This window comes from Crocuta crocuta, unplaced genomic scaffold (assembly GCF_008692635.1).
Source record: "Crocuta crocuta isolate KB4526 unplaced genomic scaffold, BGI_CrCroc_1.0 scaffold687, whole genome shotgun sequence".
Classification (NCBI taxonomy): Eukaryota; Metazoa; Chordata; class Mammalia; order Carnivora; family Hyaenidae; genus Crocuta; species Crocuta crocuta.
Genome location: NW_027530182.1, coordinates 3,610,293 through 3,635,577, shown reverse-complemented (window position 1 = coordinate 3,635,577; position 25,285 = coordinate 3,610,293). Strand labels below are relative to the sequence as shown.

The window sequence follows — 25,285 nt, the reverse complement described above, 5'->3', positions numbered from 1 at the left end:
CCTTTGAAAGTTATTGGTCTTTTCATGAGATGAATTAGCTCTTTATATTAAGGAAGCAATAAATATTCTTTGGTGCCCCAAGTGATTTTCTGAGGAGCAATTTAAATCACAGTCCCTAGTTTATGCTTATTAGCAAAGTTCTAGTGTAAAGCAGCAAAGAGTCAGGTCCTCACATTTATAACTTTTACTCAAGATATTTGATATTCATTTTGAAGTATTCTAGCTTATTTTAGGATAACTATAAGTGGAGACCATCTCAGGAATTTGAATACTAGTTTAAAGGAACAATGTTGGAATGAACTAGGAAGAATTTATTTAATACTTAAATTTCACCAGTACGGACAAAGTTTCTTTGGGGAGGATCTTACAGTGTGAAACCTGAAAATGAACTCTAAAAGAGTCCTAAAATTCACACCTGTTATTTATATATTTCTAACTGATGTTAATTGTTTACAAGAATTACATTTTTTTATTTAAGAGGTTGATTGATCCTCAAAATCTGCTTGCATGAGAGTTGAGGTTTTTAAAGTATTTATTTATTTTGATGGGGGGTGGCAACTGAGAGAGGGGCAGAGAGAGAGAAAGGGAGACGGAGAATCCTAAGCAGGCTCCCCACTGTCAGCACAGAGACCTACGTGGGGCTCAAACTCACAAACTGTGAGATCATGACGTGAGCCAAAATCAAGAGTCGGACACTTAACCTACTGAGCCACCCAGGCACCCCGAGAGTTGAGGTTTTTGATGCTTCACATTCTATGACCTCCAGTGCCTTTTAGAGAATTAATCTTGATATCTATTTGTTGTTTGGAGTGAACGACAGAATCCTAGAAAATGATGGACATCTCATATACAACAGATAGGAACTGTATAAGCTGCAAGGAAATTAGAAATTGTAAAAGAAAAAAACATTCCCCCCTGAGGATTTTTTTTTCAGTTAATTACAGAGGTCAAGTGTAAAGAAGTAGTCCCTCTCCTTAAATACTGAGATTCATCATCCTGACATTGTTTACTAGAGTTGTAGTTCATGAACTGATAAGAGGCCCCATGATCTTATATTCTGTTGTCATACATTTGACTACTCTTTAATTATATTCTGAGGCAACATGTGAAGAGTGTATATATGAAACCTGGGGTACTGAGCTTTGTCACCATATGTTTCAATAATTTGCCAGTTCAACCACTGCTAATAAAAACAGCATTCATTTGGTGCTGATTTTTGCCAGACGTTATTATGCACGTATTTAAAAATATTCCAAACATAAGAAATGCAAGGAATGATAAACTTCCTTTGTGACCACTTGCCATTTAAACATGTATTAACATCTTACCATATTCCTCTTTGAAAAATAAAATATCAGAGATACGATTACAATGTACCATGCACATGGTCCCAACCTAAGGCCCTTCTTTTCTCCCTATGCAGAGAGTAACCAATGTGACAGTGTTGGAGCAAATTTTCCCACCCCTTTTTTCATACATAATCATTTCCTCTGAACATCATCTAATAAATATTTATGTGATACTAAAATTGATATAAATTATATATTATGAAGTGGTATCATTTCCACTCAACACTATATTTTTGAGACTGATCCAATGCATATAGATCTAGTCATTTAGTTTAACTGCTTCTAAGGTATTTTGCTTTTTTGAATAAACCACTAGTAGTTCATCCATTTATCTTCTAATGAATATTTAAGGTTTTCTTTCAATTTTAGGTTATAATATTTAATACTTTGTTGAACATCTGTGTAAGTGTTTCTCTAGGGTAGATTTCTAAAGAGAAATTGGTGGGATTTAGGATATGCATATACTCAACTTTATAGATACTGGAAAGTTGCTCTTTAAAGTGGCTATACCAATTTATACCCCGACAGCAATATAGAACTGTTTCTTAGTATCTTTCTTGCTCACTGACAATAGTTCTTGTCATTGTTGATTCTTTTAATTTTTTACCAATCTGATAGGCATCAAATACTGTATCTTTTTTGTCTTAATTTGTACATCCTTGATGACTAGTAACATTGGACATATATCCTCAATGAGTATTAGCAAGTTAATAATAAACTTCATCTTTGAGTGATTCATTGATATTCCATTCAGTTTTAATACCTTTTTCAGATCTACATTCTTATAGTTTTGTTACAACTTTGAGAGGTATGTTTCAAAAATTACGTTTCCAATTGGTCATTACTACCGAAAATGGAGCTATTATTGCCTATCTCAGGTTGTTCTGAAAAATGTGTATAAACTCCTTAGGAAAGTACTTGGTGCATATTTGGCCTTCTCCAAGCTTCGTCTGTCCTCATAGAAGTGTAGAAATGATGTAGAGTACTGGTTTTGAATAACAAAAAATGATCAGAAAATGTGAAGTTATATAAAATATTCATGTGTTGAACTTAAAGTAATTTTTTTTCCACAGTTCATGACTGGTACAGTCAGAATGCATTAGATAAGTCTTGCAAACACAGGCAAATAAAATATTTAAAACCCTCAAAGGGAAACATATATATAATTTGTAGGGTGTTCTGATTTTTTCTTGGTGATATCATATTATATAACTTGAACTAGCAAATGTACTAGAAACCAAATCTACTCTTTCTGTCTCAGTATATTTTCCCAAGGGATCATCAATTCAAGTTATAATTGTGCCATAAAAATTATACAATGAATTGGAATGGACTTCCACTTGTTTATTTATTTATTAAAAATATTTTAAGTTTATTTATTTTGAGAGACTGAGAGAGTAGAGGAGGGGCAGAAAGGGAGAGAGAAAAATCCCAGGCAAGCTCTGTGCTGTCAGTGCAGAGTCTGACCGGGGCTCGAATGCACGAACCATTCGAGATCATGACCTGAGCCTAAACCAAGAGCTGGACAATTAACTGACTGGGCCACCCAGGCATCCCTGGACTTCTACTTTGTAAACACCTGGCTCCTTCAATATGACTGCACATTTCTTCTTAACATAAAATCATAAAATATACTGGTCCCTCATCAATAAGGCTTTTGGGAAGCTGCATGCCACTTTGAGCATGTCTATTTGTCATTAAATGTTAGTTTCTTCTACTCTTTATTCCACAAACATTTAGGGGAAATAAATAGATCTATTTGTTTTGGGAAAAGACAATTCTTTTGCGTGCGGAATAGGTTCAGGTGGGAAGATGCTAGTGAGAGATCAACAAAGGGGGTCATTGCTCACATTCAGTGACTTAAATGCTTTTGACACATGGCTACTTCCTTGTGCTTTGGTCCAGTAAATACTCGAAAATAGTAGCCAGCTTAGAAGTACAATTAAGCAAATTAAGTTATTATCTTCAGATGTTAGCAGTTAAATTCCAGTGTTTCCTTTCCCTTGGCAGGTTGGGGAGAAGGTTGGTGAACACCTTGAGAACATATGGAAATAGTTATATTCCATTTTACGTAAGTGTTTATGTGTTGGTAGAACTCATTTTTCAGTTCAGAGAAATAATACTTGTCCCTACCAGCTCCCCTGCCTAAACTGAGTAAGAAAAAATAATTTACTTTAAAGCAGAACCATTTTTAATCAACTGCATTTTTTGTTTCAGCTGAGCTTCAGAGAATTACTGACTTGACCTTAAAAACAAACTCCCTTTTCACACACAATTATTAAAAATAGGCCTTTTTGAACATCCCCTCCTGAAAACTCACCTCTATTTCACTAGTCATTAAAGGAACATTCTACCCTCAATGTAAATAACTTATAATAAATTATTATTAAATAAGAAATCATTTAAATCACTTTCATTTTCTACCACCATACAAGAGTGGCTTAAATAACAGCTTTTTGAACCACAAAGCTACAGGCAAATGAGGTTTGCCCTAAATTACATACTGAAAAAAATCCCACTCTGTAGTGAATTTCATGTTAATTGTTATCCAACTTTTGTATCCAGCTGACAATCAAAGACAACGTGATTGTTCCTCCACTATCCCAATAATGAATAACAGCCTTTGACAAACATCCTATTTCTGCAAACAATGCAAATCACATACATGGATAGTATCAGACAATGATTTGGTTGCCTGCTGTGGTTTCTAGACAAATGACTCCTTTAGAGTGCCTTTCAAAGTGTGGGGAGTGGAATTAGCCCTCGGAGAGAAAGCCAACTGCAAAGTTTTCCTAATGCAGTGTAAAAGTCAGGCTGTGCCATGAGACCCTGGTTAAGGAATTGTCGCTTTAAGGTCAAAAATGACCAAAATAAGCTCTTGGGTGAGAGAGTTCCACAATTAAGTCAGGCTGCTCTGGGTTTCAAAAATTATTTGAAAGGACAGAGAAAGGGCACAAGAGAAGAAAAATGACAGGCCTAAAATGAGGGTAGCACTGATTTTAAACAAAAGTGTGACAGGGTGTTTCCTACACTGGATGCCACTTCTGTCCAAAATGTTATACAAACTGGGGATACATCTGTTACTTCCACAACTATACATTTCCAGTAGGCACCCCCCAACCCCACTGTGTTCTCATTCTTTATTTCAAACCTGTACACTGGCTTGAAGATAATCCCAAATGTTCTTTCATCACCTCATTAAAAACTGAAGTTATTCATACTGTTTAACAAGAACACTTTGCATTTAGAAGGATTTTCACCTTTATAAGGTTCCTTTCATGAGTAGCCTATGATGGAATTCTCACCATGTTTTCAATAAAAAAATGCTAAGAATAGTCATGGTGGGTTTTTTCCATCAACACTTGCCACAATGAGCACTTAGCATATGCAAGTGCAGGGGTGGGTGTTAGGGAGGTAAGAGTCCATATGGATCCCCATCTCAAGGAGCAGAGCTGCCAATCTGGTAGAGGTGGTAAAATAGCATGAATGTCCCTGGGCTATTAAGGAGGATTTATTTGCAAGCAGATTGTAAACAGATAGAATTGGACAAATAGATTATGGCTCAACCAGTTTTCCTCTCATCCATTTGCCTTTGTGAAGTGGTTTTTGTGACCTGCACCAGGAAGTTTCCTGCCTGTTCTGCTGCAGAGTTTCCTCACAATGTAGCAGAAACTCACAAATATCCAGCCACAAAGGGAATTTCACTGTTCTGGCTATTGATACAAGTAACAACTCCTGTTTGAACTCTTCCCCTTAGAAAAACACAGAGACTGTGGTGATTCATCTTTCAATGCCTATCTAGAAAATAAAGTTACACTTTAAAAGGTTTACATCCTGTGGGCCAAATGAAGTTCTCAGATAGAGAGACATACCTTCCAAAGAAATTGCTAGAATTATATAAATTTATTAAGAGACTGGATTAGCTTCTGGTATTCAGTAAGCTTTGATCTCTTCTCTTCCCTGCCATTTTCTTGTACAACCCCAGTTCTGCCTATTTGTGCTGGTAGGTAATTCCTCTTTCAGGTTAAATGCTTCCACCCACTCATTTACTTATGACCTCAGTGGGTTTGAGAAAATTCTGCAGCATGAACAGTTTTCATTATGATGTAAATCAATGTAATACTGAGTAATAATAATGTTCATGACACCCTTAGATGCTTGCCAAGTGACCAAAATTGTTTTTAGTGGCACCACTATGACAATTCCATTATGTTCATAACTAGTTCATATTATTCAATTTCCTTTATGGTGTAAATTACATAATAATTAGACTTGCTTACGAACTTTGCCTGTGGTATCCACGCAGCAGTACTTAACAGGACTTTTCATAAACTCAAGTGAGCTAACATGGTTCAGATTTTGCATAACATCAAATGTCACAAAGTTAAAATATAATTACAAGATAATGTTCTCAGAAAGAAGTAATAAAACTTAGGTGGCAATGTGTGTGTACCATAGTAGGTCACACACACAAAAAGCCTTCAACAAACAATAAATGTTTAACAGGCAGGCTCTGCATTTTCTGAGTTTACTGAGAAATATGTATATATATATATGAACCATATGAAAATTAATTATAGTACCCCTGGGAACCTTTACCACTGTTCCTGCCCATGTTGGGGGCACAAGCTTTGAAAAGAATATGAGTGTCTGTCATGGAGAAGATGTACATGACAGAAACAGTAAGAGGTGACCATGAGTGGCTACTGAGAGGGCTGATTTACTCAGTATCTCGAGGTCTGTGAGATTAATGTCCTCAAAACACCCTCCTGAGAGAGACTAGAAGGGGGCAGGACAGAGGTGTTAGAAACACAGCCACTTGTGTGTTTGCTTTGGGCATGTTCTAAGTCATTATTTGCTGAGGGGACAAGAAATCTACTGTGATTCTCTAATTCCAGTATGGGCCCTTTCGAGCAAAACACCATCACAATGAAGAACCATATTTAAAACTATCCATCCATTTCTCACAATAAAGTACAGAATACAAACTATGGCTTGATTTGCAAGTAGAGTGTACCCTGAATCTTGACATCTCCATTCGTTTTCATCTACAAACTCATTTTGGAGACTTTCATTTTTTTTCTTCCAAAACCACGACCAGAGAAACAAACTTTCATAAAATAAATATGACTAACCTTTTGAAGTAAAAATATCCACAAAGAAACCAGTATGGGAAGATGGTGGAATTTCCATTGACTCATAAAACAATTTACATATAAATCTTTTTTCTTCACTCATTTAAATTATTACCATTTCATGTTCAGACTCGCTGGCAAAACGTCAGTTATTTTAATGTGAATCCTCCGCAGGCTGCCACAAACAAACGTTAATGCTCGAGTAAAATGTTGAGGCTTGCTAGACCCTGGAGAGGGTAGAAAGTTGCCCCATACAGTCTGTCCACCGCGCTATCGCTTTGCTTCCCTCTGGTCATGGATATAAGAAAATACCATCCGAACCTCTTTGGATTTGCTAAATCCAATCACCACCACCAAGTCAGAATGAGCAATGGAACTTTAGTGTTTCTAAGAATGATTAAAAGAGACACCCTACCGGGTCTTCAGTTTTGTGACTATTCAAGAGGTCAGACAGGAAATCTTCCTGAAGGCTCTCTCTTCGAATTAGCGTAAATTCCCTCAGGAAAACAGCTCCTTGGCTTTGGTCTCCACATACCTAGGGAGATAAGATAGCAAATTCAGCCTTCAGACAGAGTCTGGAGGGAGGGGACATTGAAGAATTAATGTCTCTGAGTTAAAGAAACTTCTTGGATTCATTTCAAGTCCGATTAGAGCAATCAAAAACAATGTACGCAAATATGTATTAATGCGAGAGCCACTAGAATATTCTGGCATGTGGCTCCTTGGATGGATGCCAGGAAAGTCCACCGCTAAGTTGGCACCTCTTAATTGACTGGTGTGCGATGTCAAAATTCAGTGATTGTAAGTTACCTTTGAGGCCAGATCAATTGTGGCCAGGTACCTAGATTTATTCTATTGGGCTAGCCATATTTATGTGTTGTATAGGTATCTTGGACCCACAGAGATCTATTCCCTGGTCCCATGGATCTGAGCATCTAGGTGGATCCTATGTTAAATATCTTCCAGATAAGGAGCAGCTGGCCTGAGCCCATAACTAACTTTCCAAGTTATCAAATGCTTTAGAACCAGATGCACTTCAGCTACTCTGGAGGGAGGTATTGGACAACTTTCATCTAGAGCTTATCACATACCAGGTTCTTTACACATGTTATCTTGCACCAGCCCCAGGAGGTGTCTGTTATTAGCCACACTTTACAAATTAGGAACTGGAGGCAAAAGGTTTCAGGAATTTGTCAAGTGTTAAGTGTTGAAATGAGAACTCAAATACAGGTCTGACTCTAAAACCCCTTTCCTATCATTATCACATTGTGCTACTGAGCTACTCAAACCTTTGGCGAAGAACAAATCGCTGAGTAACTCCTATAAATCCAAGGAACAGTTAATTCACCCAGGCTTCCCAGTACCTCTCTGAACCTCAGTTTACTCAATGTAAAATAGGAATGATATCAGCATTTTTGGATTGCTGAGAAAACAGGAGATAAATACATGTAATGTACTTAGTACAGTGATTTACATATAGTAAGCATTCAACATTATTATTATCAAAAGCACATTCTGCTCAAGGAACAATTAAAAATGCAAGCTTTTTTTTAACTTACTTGAATTTTTTTGATGATATTTATAATATCTGTAATGGATATTGTAAATGGGTATTATATTATCTTCATATTATCTTCATATTGATTTATCTTTTCAATTTTTATATCTTTTCAGTTTTATACCTTTTTATGGTATTGGTAATATCATTAAGAATATGAGGCTGTTCATGTTAATTTATGCCTTCTTCAAATGTCTGCAATAATTCATAATAGATTAAAATAATTTTAATCCTTAAGCCCTTTGAAAAGGAATATAATTATAATTTATATGTAAATGACCCCTGTTATACAGCATAGACAGTACATTGGGGTAGACAGAATCCTGGGCCCCTTAATTCCCTAGTATCATATCTGAGACTATATTGCTTAACAAGGCAAAGGAGCTTTGCAGATATAATTAAGTTTACTTATCAGTTGACTTCAAAATAGGGTGAGTAGCCTGGATCATTCAAGTGGCCCAATATAATCATAGAAGACCTTAAAAACAGAGATTTCTCTGGACTGAAGACAGGAGAGAAAGTAAAAAAAATTCAAAGCATGACAAGGAATTGACCTGTCATTTTAGCTTGAAGATCAAGGGGGGCCCATGGGAAGCCTGAGAAGAAAATATGTTCTTCCAACAATGGAGAGCTTAGAAAAGGCCCTTTTGCCCTAGAGGAGAGCTACATCTTTGGCCAATACTTTGATTTTAGCACAGTGAGACTCAGTGGAGAATCCAGCCATGCCTTGCCAGACTTCTGACCTACAGAAATTGTGAGATACTACAGATGGATGGTTTTCAGCCATTAAATCTGTGGTGATTTGTTATGGCAGTGATAAAAAAGTGATACAATCATCAAGAGGCAGGGTCAATGAGAGGTTATCTTGTTTCATTGTTTTACCAGTGTTTCCTCCACTGTTTCATGAGAATTAACCAATACCAAAGAAGCAGAGGTAGAATTGCAGACTTATTCTTGGAAATGCATCCTTCTGGTGTACCTAACTTATTCCTGTTACATTTAAAATTAAAGTTCTCATTTATTTTCTCATCAACATCAATCATTTCTTGAGTCTGTAGTTACATATACTTCAAAACCTGTCTTAACCCTATAACTTCCCTGATTAGAAGCTTTCAGGGATTCTCTACTTCCTGTTGGGTGCATTGCAAATCCATGGGCTCAGGGCTCAGTGTAACTCACAGTTGTTCAAGTTCTAGATAAAGAATAGCCACATTTGTGTAACCTTTTCTCAATAGCCACATTGTGTAACCTTTTATCAAACAGGTCAGAATGAAAATTATTTTATTTATTTTTATTTTTAAATAATTTTTATTTTTTCTTAAGTAGGCTTCATGCCCGGCACAGAGGCCAATGCAGGAGGCTTGAACTCATGACCCTGAGATCAAGACCTAAGCTGAAATCCAGAGTCAGGTGCTTAACCAACTGAGCCACCCAGGCATCCCCAAAACCTGAATTTAAAGTAACCTAGAATTGATGTGTTTTAAGGGTACTGTTTGCAAAAGGACTAAAATATGTTGATCACTACTAGTTCACATTTAATTAATCATTTCTCCAACAATTCTAGGCTATTTTGAATTTAACTCCATTATTCGAAATGGTGGCCATCTTCAGTCATACAATGATAGTTTTTAAAAGCTAAAATCTGGGGGCGCCTGGGTGGCTTAGTCGGTTGAGCGTCGGCTTTTGCTTAGGTCATGATCTCGCGGTTTGTGGGTTCGAGCCCCGCATCGGGCTCTGTGCTGACTGCCAGCTCGGAGCCTGGAGCCTGTTTCAGTCTGTGACTCCCTCTCTCTCTGACCCTCCCCTGCTCACGTTGTCTCTCTCTCTCTCTCTCCTAGAAATAAATAAAAAACATTAAAAAATTATTTAAAAGCTAAAATCTGAAAAGGCTACTAAATTTATGTGCATTTGCTTTGGGAGAACTTTGGTGCCTATAAAAAAAACACGTTTTCTTTGTTAAACTAATTAAAGAAATAGACAAAATGACTCAAATATCTGCCAAAAGAGAAAGTGAGATGTCAAAATACAAAGACTACTCAATGCCACAAAAAGGAAGGATAATTAGCAAACATTTCGTCCATTTGGTTTATGCTTTAACTTTCAGTCATATTTGTGTATTTGTTTTAGAAAGCATTGGTCTGTTTGTATTTCCTAAGAATGTTGACAGTTTCTAAAATTCATGATTCTTACCAAAATGCTCAACTTTCCAAATACTTTCATGTGATAACAAGGCATCAAGTCTTAATTAAACTATAATTCAATTTAATATTGAGAATAGATAAGAACATACAAGTTCAACGAATGTAATTATAAGAATTTTCTCCCTATAGATATCTTGTGCATATCTGTTCCTAATTTAATTTCTATTCACCAAATTAGGCAATTTAAAGTATCCAAATTAATTTGGTCAGTCAATATTAAGTTAATTTTGAATATCTGTATCTATCAACCATGGATAATAATTACTATGTTCTGTGTGCTTTAGAAATACTATTACAGTGAAGGAGATACATAAATATATAAAGATACATAAATATGTAAATCTTATACTTCTATTTCAACCTGATTTTTAAAATGATTCTTTAAATCCAAAGTAGTATTTTACTCATTTGTTTTGTCATGCATTTACATGTACATACATTTATCCAAGTGCTGTCAAGTGCCAGGAGCTTTACTGTAGGACATATTTCTTCCTTTCAGGGCACTATCCTAACAAGTACTTGGATGTGACAGAGTCTACTAGATACTCAGCAAAAGCTACATCTTTTCATTATTACTGATACACCTGGAGCACATTTCCTAGCCTCCTTTGCAGTTAAGGTGGCTGAGTTTCAGCTGGTAGAAGTAATGAGTGACAGACCAGGCATGCTCATAAAAGTCTCCCACATTCCTTCCTCCAAGCTCTGTTGCCTTCAGGTCAATTTTGAATGGAGACAGCCTCAGGGAAAGCTTACGTCAATTGTTTTATTGTTTGTTTGTTTAAAGTTTACTTATTTTGAGAGACAGAGAGCATCAGTGCCTGCAGGCATGTACGAGTCGGGGAGGGGCAGAGAGAGAGGGGTAGGAGAGAGAACAGAGCCTGGCATGGGGCTCAGTCCCACAAACTGCGAGATCATGACCTGAGCAGAAACCAAGAGTCTGACGCTTCACCAACTGATCCATCCAGGTGCCCCTGAAATCAATTATTAAAGATGTCAGAAGTTCCATTAGCCTGACTCCCTCAATGACTGCAGGCAGGAAGGCCATCCCATGACCTGTTTGTTTACCTAATATGGTAACCTGATCAAGAAGTAATGGTCTACTGTGTTGGGACCACTGTCCATGTTAGACATTGTTACTATGGCTTGCCTGCTCGAATTAATACGGTGAAAAATTCTAGGTAAGCACAGGATGCTAGGAGAATACGGAGCAAGGGTGATTACCTCTCCCAGGGATTATGAAAGAGTTTAAAGTGAGGTTAAAGGAAAAGTGGGGATTTACTAGCCAGACAAGGGGAATGGGATTGGGGCAGGGAAGGTTCTTGTTCTAGGAAGAACAGTCTGGAGAAAGGAATTAAGGCTTGCGATGCTTTGTTCTGTTTGGCGTGTTTTATGTAAGCTAGCATGGCAAGAGTGTGGAGAGACATAAGAGCAAGGGATGAGAAGAGGATCTGTATCATTTGCAGGGGCCAGACTATGAATCATGCTCACTGAAAGACAGAAGCAGCCGAGCAGTTAACTCCTTGCTTGGATTTAAGGAGTTTAGAAGTGCCTCCTGGTGGCTCTGAGGAGGTAAGACTGAAGATGAGGTGACCAGTTTCTGATCACTGTAAGTACCCTGATGAGAACTCATGAAGACCCAAGGGGCTGGTAGGAAAGGAGAGGACCAGAAGATTGGGTGGCCAGCTGAATGCAAGTGATAAGTCTTAGGTTACGTCTATATTTTCTGCCTGGATTTGAGGCAGAGTGGATAGCAGCACTTTCAAACAGGAAATACAGTGGGGAGAACAATTATGTGAGTTAGATGCAGAGTTTGGTTCCAGAGAAGTGGAGTCCAAGGTGCCTTGGACAAAGAAAGCTGAGCTCTGTGCAGTGGAAAGAGACTGGTCTGGAGATGATATGTAAGTGTTAGCATCCTATGAGGAGTGGATGATACGTGGCATGAATGAACTTGCCAAGGGACAATATGGAGAATGGAAGAATGTGGGCAAAGGTAAGGACCCCAGGGAACACCAAACTTCACATGGATTATCTTTAATGGCTTATTTATGCCAACAGAAAATATTAACAAGAACAATCCAAGCATACTGATTTTCACCATTTTTAGGTCTTCTCTTATTGGTTTCCAATGCAAATACATTTATGACAACATTATATTCAACTTATTGTAATTTTTTCTTAAGAACAGCCTATGGCTTTTTGAGCTATCAATCCCCAGCCCCTGAATTCAACTAAATATTGACTGCAACTTGAAAATTTCCAGGATAACTCACGTTTTAAAAGTTCTAGGTGACTTAGTCAGTTAGGCATCTGACTTCGGCCCTGGTCATGATCTCATGGTTCGTGGGTTTGAGCCTCGTGTTGGGCTCTGTGCTGACAGCTCAGGGCCTGGTGCCTGCTTCAGATTCTGTGTCTCTCTCTCTCTCTCTCTGTCCCTCCCCCACTCATGTTCTGTCTCTCAAACATAAATAAACATTAAAAAAAAATTTTTTTAAATCCTATTTCCCATGGTTAAACCAGGTTCCCTGATTTTTGGTTTGGAAAACATGGTTACTTTACACCTGATATGTTAAAACTCCCCTTGCAAGTTATAAAGTAGTTAGCATATCATAAAAAATCCATCAAAACTGGTACCCCATTATGTCTTAGATTCAGTGGTATTCGTTTTGCAGATGGGAAAACAGAAATGTGAGAAGTGGAGGAATTTTACACATAGCCAGTGGCTATGTTGGATCAGGAATCACAGACAGTATCTCTAAAAAACTCAAATCTCTGCCGTATTCAAACCTGGTTATTCACCTATAGGAATAGGGCAAGAAACAAGTCATCATTACTGAGACACCTATCTATTTCTACAGGGTTTCTGGACTCCCCAGGACTACTCCTCAGGAAGCACAAAAATTGTCATGTGCTAGAATTTGTACCCTGTGATGAAGATTCCTTCTCCAATTGCAGTCTCATTTCCTGCTTCAAACATTGACTCCTCTTTCTGACTGTTGGCACACCAGAGTACTCCACAGAGAACCCAGGAATGTAGAAATACCAGCTCCCAGAATAGAATCTCATTAGATCCAGGAAGGCATGGAAGCAATTTATTGTTGTGGTGTACGTTCTCTCTAACGGGGCTGAGCGATCAAACAAAGAGATTTTAGAGAGGGACATAGGTAAATACAGGAAACAAGGGAGTCTTTCAAGTAACTCTCTATTCTCTAGCCCTTAGAGGGAAAAAGAGGGAAAGGTAGTTTAAAACTAAAAACCAAAGGCACTGAATAATAACAAAAGGTTTTGCATTTGGCTTTAAAATACAGGCAGAAACTCAAACCATGTCTACATATACTTTTCTCTTGTACTTTACATTTGGTCCCATTATAACTTACATGACCAGACTCTCAGTGGCTCCAGAGAATACTGGGTAGTATTCTGACTCACAATTGTCAGCTCACAATGTTTGGTGGAATAAAAGATGAGAATGTCCTACTTACAAGTTTGCTCTATGGGTTGTGACTAGAATTTGGAATGTTAAAACACAGAGTAACAGTTTCAGATTTTGGAATCTCCACCATCATCAAGGAAGAGTCAAAATTTCTATACAAATTGCAATACTGATGATAGGAATGGATTACGGCCAGAGCTTTGAAGCCGCTGTAATGTTCTTACAACTCTTAGAAAGGCATCCATTTACTTCCAGGATGGCAGAAAGGGATGTAGAAATATTAGAAAGTTTAAACATACAAACATGCCCTCCAATTATCAGTTTATTCTTCTTCTTTCTTCATTTGGTTCTTCTGTGAAAACTGAAATGGAGCCAAGTTTATGTCCCATGGGTCAGATTTAGGTTTCAACACTATTCACAAAGTACAGCACTGAAAACCATACTGTTAAACTCTTTTTTCCACTGAAAGGATTTTATAACTTCTATTTGTGCCCATATTTTGGCTCATAGTTAATTAAGAATTAAGATAGTGAAGCTGTAAATTCTCATTAGATTAGAATAATCATCTAAACCACCTAGACAGCCAGCTACTGCACTATCTGAATACACACCTATATTTAAATGCTGGATTGAGAGTGACATGATTGATGCCAGGGCTGTGAGTTCTTGGCACAAGGGGGACAGTTAAATGTTTATTAAATAAATAACTGGACATAAAGTTTTCATCCCCCTCCCCCAAAATCTCCAGCTCCAGTTCTGAGAATCCTTGTCAAGCAATAGGAGGAAATAAGAATTTATAAGAACTCAGCCAGCCCAAAGGTAGCCCATCATTACAATCTGATCCTAAAAATCAAAGTGACTCAGAGACCAACGGAAGGAAGAGAAAATTTGTTCCCAATATAAAAGTATAAATTACTTCTGGTTTGAAGGAAATCAAGCCAAAGGATGAATATTTTTATTATTAGCCCTTAAAATATTGATCAAAATAAAAAAAATGAGAATAGTGCCAAATGAGATTTAGGGAATAAATATACTAAGAAGTAGATTCTAAATAAAAATAAATATAGATGTCTCTAACTTTATTAAAAGTCCTGACATTTGGTAACAAATTGTGTTTGCCTGACATTAGTACATCCCACTTGGCAATAAACAAGGATCCCTGATTTGGGCAAGGGAATTAATCATTTGACAGCCTATTCCTGTTAGGACTATTCTAATGGACCCAAATGCAATGAGGGGGAAAAATAATCCAAATCCAGCCTACTCTCAGTGGCTTCCCTTCCACTAATCCCAATGACCTCATCCCTGGTAGGAATTTTTTTTTAATTTTTTAATGTTTGTTTATTTTTGAGACAGAGAGAGAGAGAGAGTGTGAGCAGGTGAGGAGCAGAGAGAGAGGGAGACATAGAATCCAAAGCAGGCTCCAGGCCCCAAGCTGTCAGCACAGAGCTTGACGCAGGGCTCTGACTCATGATCCATGAGATCATGACCTGAGCTGAAGTCGGACATCCAACTGAGCCACCCAGGCACCCCAAGAATATTCTAATATAGTTAAGATAGAGAAATAGTAAACAGTAATTTGAATGTAAAGAATAGGAAAAAAATATATGGGCATATACTCTTACTAATTTCCTCATTATAATGCAGAAGGAGAAGTATTTCAGACTTATGAGAATATGTACCGAAATAATGATATTTAAAAATGTCTCCAAAGCCATAGTCACCAATCAGAAGAGGCTCCATTAGCTTATGCTGAGATCATCAACTCTGTGTGTGCACATTCAAAAATTTGTATAGAGAGCAGGGAGGCAGCATCACTGAATAGAAAAGGCTTTCTTTGTTCTAAGAGTCCATTTAGAAAACCATCTATTTGGGGCACCTGGGTGACTCAGTAGGTTGAGCATCCAACCTTGGCTCAGGTCATGACCTCACAGTTTGTGAGCTCAAGCCCTGTATCAGGCTCTGTGCTGACAGCTCAGAGCCTGGAGCCTGCTTTGCATTCTGTGTCTCCCTCTCTCTGCCCCTCCCCTGGTCATACTCTGTCTCAAAGTTAAATAAACATTAAAAAAAAAAGAAAAGAAAACCATCTTTTTATCTTTGAAAGTACTGTTGGTTGTTTTGTTGGAGAGTGTCTAAATCTCTTTAGATAGAGACTGTGATGTCAACATACCTATCCATACCTACTGCTACAGCACGCTTGTCTGGGAACATAAAGGGTCTTCAAGTGGCTTCAGGTGTCCCTAGCTAATGGCTGCCAGCTATGTGAGCTGATTAGCAGTGTTATACTCCCTCAAGGAAAGGCTAAATATGATCCCCAAGAAGAGCGGCAGCAGGGTGGGGGGGGGGGTTAATAAAAATATTCTTATAACCATATTTAAGCCACTGACATTTATATACCTGATGTTTGGAGCTTAAAAACATTTTAGTATTCTGTTTGTTCTTTTACCAACTTTAATTACCATTTCTAAGGATTGTAAAGATAATTGCTAAAAGGTTAAAGCAGAAAGACGTGAGATGAACATGCTGGTCCAAAATGTTCAGCTGGGCCTCATAATTCTTGGTACAGATGTTCGTGCGTAGTTCAGGTCTGATTTAGAGTAACTGCTATAATATGGTTTGAGGCAAGGTGACCAGATGTAGCTGAATTTAAAGATCTGTCCCAGAATGTCAATGAAAAGAAACTCCATTACTCTAGCAAAATAACCTTCATGGGGGGAGTAATGCTTAAAAAGACCTATTTTATCTTTAAGGTAGATAGATAGCCACCTTGACAAGACAAGGAGTCATTAAAACAATGACAACATCAACAACAAAATAAAAATAGATAATGAACAAAAACAGGTAGAGGAACTTACCCTCACAGAACAATGTATTTTTAAAAAAAGTAGCAGAAGGAATTCCATCAAAGAGTGTGCACTGTGTATAATGTGGGCTTGATCTACAGGTAAGCTGTGCCATTTCCATAACTGATTACAAACAAATGCAGAAATGAAGGTGATTGAATTCTAGAAAGTATTGGGGGGACCGTCTTCACTAGCCTCTTATTATTTCAGATGAGGGGAAATATCGCTTTCTTGGGTATTGGGTTAGAGAAAACGTGTGGGTTTTGAGGCATAGCTCTTGACATATGAAAGGTGGCAAAACAGTCAAATAACTCAAAGAAGGCAACAACGTTCTCAAAATATGTAGAGAATTCTTTTTTTTTTATTTCCTCAAACATTTTAAGGCACCTTTTATCCCGTTCCTACCAAAAGGAGAGAAAAATACAATTTTCAAAGTTGGGATATTTGGATTGAGAAAGCTGATAATAGCTGTCAGATCTACACTTAGACAATGAAAGAACATACAAAACAGAAAAAGAATTCCAATTCCCAGTGCACTACTGCTAGGTAGAAAGGCACATTCTTGTCACAGATTCTAGTGACAAAGAGAGACAGGTATGGTCTTCAAATTGCTTCTATGTTCTTACATCTTTAAATCTTACATCTATTTTTAAAATATTTTTTAATGTTTATTTTTGAGAGAGAGAGAGGGAGACACCGAGACCAAGCACAAGTGGGGGAAGGGCAGAGAGAGGGAGACACAGAATTTGAAGCAGATTCCAGGCTCCGAGCTGTCAGCACAGAGCCTGATGTGGGGCTGAAACCCATGAATGTGGAGATCATGACCTGAGCCAAAGTCAGGTGCTTAACCAACTGAGTCACCCAGGTGCCCCTGAATCTTACATTTAAAATGCAGCACTCACTAGGGCTCATAGGTAGCTCAGTTGATTGAATGTCCAATTCTTGATTTCAGCTCAGGTCATGATCTCAGGGTTGTGGGATCGAGCCGTACATTGGGCTCTGTGCTGAGCGTGGAGCCTGACTTAAGATTCTATCTCTCCCTCTCTCCCTCTCTCTCTTTCTCTCTCTTTTCCTCTGCCCATCTCCCAACTTGTGCTCTCTCTCTCTCCCTCATAATAAAATAAAATAAAATACTCATTAATGCCAAGAATTAAGGGAGTTGAACAGTTAGAGGAGAATGTTAAGATGAAAAAAAAAAACATGGAAGAACTTAAGATGTCTATATATGCAGTTGTAAAAATCAATCTTTTTTTGTGTGTATGCTTGGCAATGTTTATGTAGATCAACATTATTATCTAGGTTTTTCTAAAGTTGCTTAAGTAGGAGTTGAAAGTCATGGTATCTCTCATATTCTGGATCAAACTGAAGATTGATCAGGGCAGAAACTTCTTTCTTCACCCTTGCCTCGTTTACATTAACTCCTTTGGTGGCCACAAAGATGTGTCATTCAGAGATCGGCTGCAGAGAGCTTAATCAACAGATGACCCAAATGTGCTCTGAATCCACCTCCTTGTTGCCCATGGACTGCTTCCAGCCCATAGCTGGGCTCAGCAGGGATACTAAAGCTGTTCTATTCCTAAGGGTCCTGACAAGTGATTTCTGCTTGAGGACATCCCACTGGCTGGCCAAACCTTTCTCAGCACTGCACTGTGGTCTGAGACTCTTCCTATCCAACCTTTCTTTTCTCTTTTTTTTTTTTTTACTGGGGAAAGCTGAGCTGTAGTCTGATGGCTCTTCTGGCCTCCTCTGCCTCCTTCATCTTTTCCCCTAATAAACCTATTGCATTCCAAATTCTGTCTTGGCACTTGTGTCTGGATTTCAATGTATTAATACAGCTTTTCTTCTTCTGACCCAAGTGTCATTGGTCTGGACCTAATGTTTCCAATTTACCATCCCTATCTACAGCAAAAAGGCCACCCAGTTTCCATGATGCCAAACAAATGTTGAGAACACTGTTAGGATTTCTACTGTTTCTGCACTGAAGTTTCATTAATTCTCTACAGTATTGGGGAAAATGATTAGAACTAGTGGATAAGAGACAGTTCAGATTCCACCTCCCTGATCCTCACCAAGACTACCTATATCTGGTTCCAAGTTCTCTCTTATTCTAGACCTGGCTCCAAGTTCTCTCTTATTCTAGCATGCCTCTTCATCCGACCACTGAAATGCAGATAGTACATCCAATACTCACTGTATTCAGTTGGCTCAATGGCTTTAATTACACACAAAAGTGTCAAGGGACTAAGATAAAGCATTTTGTGGGCAGGTTAGCTTTCATTACTTCTTGAACTCTAAAAGTTTCTCTATTCCTGGTCAGAAGTCTTACCAACATGTGCCAATATTTCGGAGAAAAAAATAGGATATTATGGATCCATGTAAATTTATTCCCCCTTTAAAGACATATTCAAAGCACAGTTCTATGGATAGTGCATTAATAGTATTGGTAGTAGTGTTAACTCAGATACATGTGAGTTCACCACACTCTCCCCAGTCCACACATGCATACCCCATGGCCCAGTCTCTAAGAAATGTAAACACACAAAAAAATTGGGAGAAATGTATATCAGTATTCAAATTGTAAGTGTAACTTAGAGAATTTCAAATATTTACTCAGTATCTCAAGAAAATGACCAAGAAATGGGGAGGTTTACACTTAAATGCATAGCAAGCGTTCTTTAAATGTCCACTCTTCCCTCCTCACCCTTATCTGTCATTCTCAATGTACTTCACACAGATGGCAGCTACTTCTTCAAAACTCTTTTGTCTCTCAACTCCCAAGTTATTTCTGAAATTCGGCCCATATATTTCTTGGGGAAAGTGAAGTGGAATGCTAAATATACTTGTGTATTGTTACTCTGTCATATATTAATAATAGTTTGTTCCTATTAAAGCAGAATCTTTGGAAGGAAATGAAAGCACTTCATAGGCACATATATGTATGTATTTATATATGAATGTGTGTAGCAAAAATTTCAATGTGACCCAAAAACTGGGAAGACCCAGGCATGTCTGATAGATGATGGGTCTATTTGCATGAGGTATGGAGAAGCCTCTTGGAAGATAGTTCTTTCCAGCTTGGTCTAGACCCAGATCCTTGGATAGCAAAGAAAAAAAGAGCAATCCTACACTCAACACAGTGATTATTACTCAGATTTCACTCAGTGCAGGGAGTCTTTAAGTAAAACAAACAAACAAAAAGGTGTTGCACTAAAAACTGAGCATGAAAGCTAACAGAATATGGAAGCCCGCTTTCCCATTTCACAGGTGAAAGATCTGGCCCCTCCAGGCTTAGCGCATGAGTGGCATGGACCAGCGAGAGTACCCAGCAAGGACTGGGATTATACCAGGGGAGAGAACAGCACCTGCAGAGGGGACAGGGATAGCCAGGAGAAAAGGAGGGTTGTGTTGGAAATGAATATCATCATAAAGCCTGGAATAAGAAAGGAAGGAAATGATTGCTTCTTCACAGTAGCAAACAGTACTTGTTCATGGGTACCACTCATGAATGTACTCAAAGGATAAGGGCTTGCAAGGATCTCAAAGTCCTATAGCAAATGGTAGCAAATTAAGTCCTATTTGTCATTTAAGCTAATGATATTACTGTGAATCCTTTATAAATCTTTGACTGAAATAGTCTTGGGTCCACCAATTATCTACCCCACATGCATATTACCTTTCTCCTTGACCATGAAATTTTTATTATATGTGCTACCAAAGTGATCAACTGACCATGAAATTATTAAAAATAATTTTCACAGCCAATTTTCATAATCCACATTTGGGTTTATACTAAAAGAAAAATCAATAGAAAGTCAGCATTCAAATACATGTTCTTTTTTTTTTTCTTTTTTATGAAAAATGAGCTTAGTGGAGCCAAGTTATGTTCAGCTGGGTCTAGTTCATTTTTTTAAAAATTTTTAATGTTTTATTTATTTTTAAGAGAGAGAGAGAGAGAGAGACAGTGTGAGCAGGGGAGGGTCAGAGAGAGAGAGGGAGATACATACAGAATCTGAAGACAGGCTCCAGGTTCTGAGCTAGCTGTCAGCACAGAGCCTGTCGTGGTGCTCGAATCCATGAACCGTGTGATACAACATGAGCCAAAATTGGACGCTTAACCGACTGAGCCACCCAGGTGCCTCAAACTGGGTCTAGTTCCTGATGTTGGTGTCCATTTTTAATACTTCTCAAGTGACCACATGTAGTAACTATTTTCCAAAATGGCCCCAATTGAACCATACCTCCTAGAATTAATATACACATTTAATGCCTCCACTTCCATCCATTCCCACCCCCTACACATAACCAAATCTGGGTTAGCTCTGTGACTTGCTCTAACCAACAGAACAAAGTGGAAGTGGTGTCATGGCAGCCCTGGGCCTAAGTGTTGGGGCCTGGAAGCTTTCACTTTTGTGTTTTGGGGAGTTCTGAGTCACCAACTATGAAGTCCAGGCACCCAGCTAAAGAAGCTATGTGAAATGACCGAATGGAGAGATCACATGGAATAGGAAAAATCCTAAGACTATGTGGAGAAACACAAATACTCTAGTGTCCTAGTCGAGCCCATTCTTCTACTTGTCATTGTGTCCAGATATGTGACTAAACCATCTTGGACATTCTAGTCCAATTAAGCTTCCAGACGAGTACAATCCCAACTGATGTCACATGGAGTAGAGGAAGCATCCAGTTAAGCCCCTTTAGCCCACAAAATTGTGAGAGGTAATAATAACATATTTATTATTTTAAGCCAGTAACTTGGGTTAATTTATTACATAACAATAGGTAACTGAAATATCATAGTAGCATAGGTTGAAGGGCCAAGGGAGAAATTTATCTTTATAGCCCATGTTTGCTTTCAGAAAGGTAGAAGGCAATTTTCCTTCTAGATTATCCCTATCTGTTGAGAACTGGAATTTTGAGATTGTTATAGGTATTGACCTACAGTTGACACTCTGGGAAAAAAATAATTCTCTTTCAGTAGAGCTCTCTGACTTTGGGACCCATCCAATAAATTTCAAGATTGTCTGCTGCTAGACATTTCTTGTATGCTGCAGTTTTTTTTAAATTTTTAATGTTTTATTTATTTCTGAGAGTGAGAGAGAGACAGCATAAGCAGGGGAGAGTCAGAGAGAGGGGAAGACACAGAATCAGAAGCAGGCTCCAGGCTCTGAGCTAGCTGCCAGCATAGAGCCAGACACGGGGCTCGAACCCACGAACCGTAAGATCATGACCTGGGCTGAAGTCGGAGGCTTAACTGACTGAGCCACCCAGGTGCCCCATATGCTCCATTAATTTCATGTTTAGGGTTGAAAACATCAAAGCCAGCTAATGATATTGCCATATCATGGATGGTGTTCTTATTAACAACCTCTTCTTCAAAATAAGTGGCTGTGGTTCCTTTAAATACTAGGTCCTTGGAAAAAGTTTCAGTGTTATATACTTCTAATCTCCTATTCGCTGTGTTATTCCACAGATAATTCTGATAACTTTGAAATGACAAAAATGATTGCTTATTGGTATAATGACAAATGAAGGGTCCCTATTCTTCATTTTGAATTTTGAAAGTCCCCAAGGCCACTGCCCTATCACATAGCTTTTGGCAGGTAATTATTTGAGAGAATTATCTGAGTCTTTGCTTTCATCCATTCTTCCCTGCATTTTACCAAGTGCATTTCTGCCTCCAAATGTCACCATGAGACAGTAAGCCCCAGGGATCAGATCCACTCTCTCTCTCTGTTGAGTTCTATAAATATCTTAGTAGCAAATCAATGAAGGCATTTTAGTTAACAGTTACCAATTTTAGAATTTTTAGAGTGAGAAAAGCTTAGAAACCATCCCTTTTGGAGTCCAGAAAGATGATGACTGACTTTCTCAAGCGCATATATTTAATGTGTCAAAGTCCAGACTACAATGTATATTTCCAGATGTCAGTCCCATGCCCTCTCCACCCCAGGGCTCCAGTATTCCTCTCCCCTGTTTGGGCTGTCTCCCCAAATAGTTGGAAAGTACAGGATGTGGATGACATGGAATCAGTGGACTGCAAGCTGTTGATTCATTGTGCCTAATTGAAATGTGGGCTGCTGTCGCCCCTCTGGAAAAGTGTGGAGCTTCCTCAAAAAACTAACAATAGAACTCCCCTATGACCCAGCAATAGCACTGCTAGGAATTTACCCAAGGGATACAGAAATGCTGATGCATAGGGGCACATGTACCCCAATGTTCATAGCAGCACTCTCAACAGTAGTCAAATCATGGAAACAGCCTAAAGGTCCATCAACTGATGAATGGATCAAGAAGATGTGGTTTATCAATACAATGGAATACTACATGGTAATGAGAAAGAATGAAATCTGGCCATGTGTAGCAGCATGGATGGAACTTGAGGGTGTTATGCTGAGCGAAATAAGTCAGGCAGAGAGGGACAGACACCATATGTGTGCACATATAGGTGGATTAGGAGGAAGTTAATGGAGGACCATGGGGGAGGAGAAGGGGAAAAATAGTGGGGGGGAGGGAGGGACGCAAACCATAAGAGACTCTTGAATGCTGGGAACAAACTGAGGGCTGATGGCGATAGGGGAGAGGGGAAGGGGGTGATGGGCATGGAGGAGGGCACTTGTTAGAATGAGCACTAGGTGTTATACGGAAACCAACTTGACAATAAAGTATTTAAGAAAAAAAAAAAAGAAATGTGGGCTGCTGTTAAAAATACAGTGCAAGAAACAAAACATATGGTAGCTTTCTTCTATTCTATGCTCAACTGACCATGAACATGGGATACAGAGTTAATTTCTAGATGTCACACTTTAAGGACAACTGACAAACTGACCACTTCTAAAGAATAAAATATGATGGTGACTATCTGGAAAGCATATGNTCTGAGCTAGCTGTCAGCACAGAGCCTGTCGTGGTGCTCGAATCCATGAACCGTGTGATACAACATGAGCCAAAATTGGACGCTTAACCGACTGAGCCACCCAGGTGCCTCAAACTGGGTCTAGTTCCTGATGTTGGTGTCCATTTTTAATACTTCTCAAGTGACCACATGTAGTAACTATTTTCCAAAATGGCCCCAATTGAACCATACCTCCTAGAATTAATATACACATTTAATGCCTCCACTTCCATCCATTCCCACCCCCTACACATAACCAAATCTGGGTTAGCTCTGTGACTTGCTCTAACCAACAGAACAAAGTGGAAGTGGTGTCATGGCAGCCCTGGGCCTAAGTGTTGGGGCCTGGAAGCTTTCACTTTTGTGTTTTGGGGAGTTCTGAGTCACCAACTATGAAGTCCAGGCACCCAGCTAAAGAAGCTATGTGAAATGACCGAATGGAGAGATCACATGGAATAGGAAAAATCCTAAGACTATGTGGAGAAACACAAATACTCTAGTGTCCTAGTCGAGCCCATTCTTCTACTTGTCATTGTGTCCAGATATGTGACTAAACCATCTTGGACATTCTAGTCCAATTAAGCTTCCAGACGAGTACAATCCCAACTGATGTCACATGGAGTAGAGGAAGCATCCAGTTAAGCCCCTTTAGCCCACAAAATTGTGAGAGGTAATAATAACATATTTATTATTTTAAGCCAGTAACTTGGGTTAATTTATTACATAACAATAGGTAACTGAAATATCATAGTAGCATAGGTTGAAGGGCCAAGGGAGAAATTTATCTTTATAGCCCATGTTTGCTTTCAGAAAGGTAGAAGGCAATTTTCCTTCTAGATTATCCCTATCTGTTGAGAACTGGAATTTTGAGATTGTTATAGGTATTGACCTACAGTTGACACTCTGGGAAAAAAATAATTCTCTTTCAGTAGAGCTCTCTGACTTTGGGACCCATCCAATAAATTTCAAGATTGTCTGCTGCTAGACATTTCTTGTATGCTGCAGTTTTTTTTAAATTTTTAATGTTTTATTTATTTCTGAGAGTGAGAGAGAGACAGCATAAGCAGGGGAGAGTCAGAGAGAGGGGAAGACACAGAATCAGAAGCAGGCTCCAGGCTCTGAGCTAGCTGCCAGCATAGAGCCAGACACGGGGCTCGAACCCACGAACCGTAAGATCATGACCTGGGCTGAAGTCGGAGGCTTAACTGACTGAGCCACCCAGGTGCCCCATATGCTCCATTAATTTCATGTTTAGGGTTGAAAACATCAAAGCCAGCTAATGATATTGCCATATCATGGATGGTGTTCTTATTAACAACCTCTTCTTCAAAATAAGTGGCTGTGGTTCCTTTAAATACTAGGTCCTTGGAAAAAGTTTCAGTGTTATATACTTCTAATCTCCTATTCGCTGTGTTATTCCACAGATAATTCTGATAACTTTGAAATGACAAAAATGATTGCTTATTGGTATAATGACAAATGAAGGGTCCCTATTCTTCATTTTGAATTTTGAAAGTCCCCAAGGCCACTGCCCTATCACATAGCTTTTGGCAGGTAATTATTTGAGAGAATTATCTGAGTCTTTGCTTTCATCCATTCTTCCCTGCATTTTACCAAGTGCATTTCTGCCTCCAAATGTCACCATGAGACAGTAAGCCCCAGGGATCAGATCCACTCTCTCTCTCTGTTGAGTTCTATAAATATCTTAGTAGCAAATCAATGAAGGCATTTTAGTTAACAGTTACATATTTTAGAATTTTTAGAGTGAGAAAAGCTTAGAAACCATCCCTTTTGGAGTCCAGAAAGATGATGACTGACTTTCTCAAGCGCATATATTTAATGTGTCAAAGTCCAGACTACAATGTATTAACAGATGT

The 25,285-nt window shown here is 38.6% G+C and overlaps 1 protein-coding gene across 1 annotated transcript in view; it reads right to left on the bottom strand.

Annotated features, from left to right (window-relative positions):
• Positions 1-25,285, bottom strand: part of ADAMTSL1 (ADAMTS like 1) — a gene marked incomplete at its 5' end in the record, with an annotated part of 912,424 nt that overhangs the window by 660,266 nt on the left and 226,873 nt on the right. Inside the window, one exon of the mRNA XM_077765085.1 lies at positions 6,900-7,019. Coding sequence (XP_077621211.1) covers positions 6,900-7,019 — 120 coding nt within the window. The remainder of the gene's footprint in view (positions 1-6,899; positions 7,020-25,285) is intronic.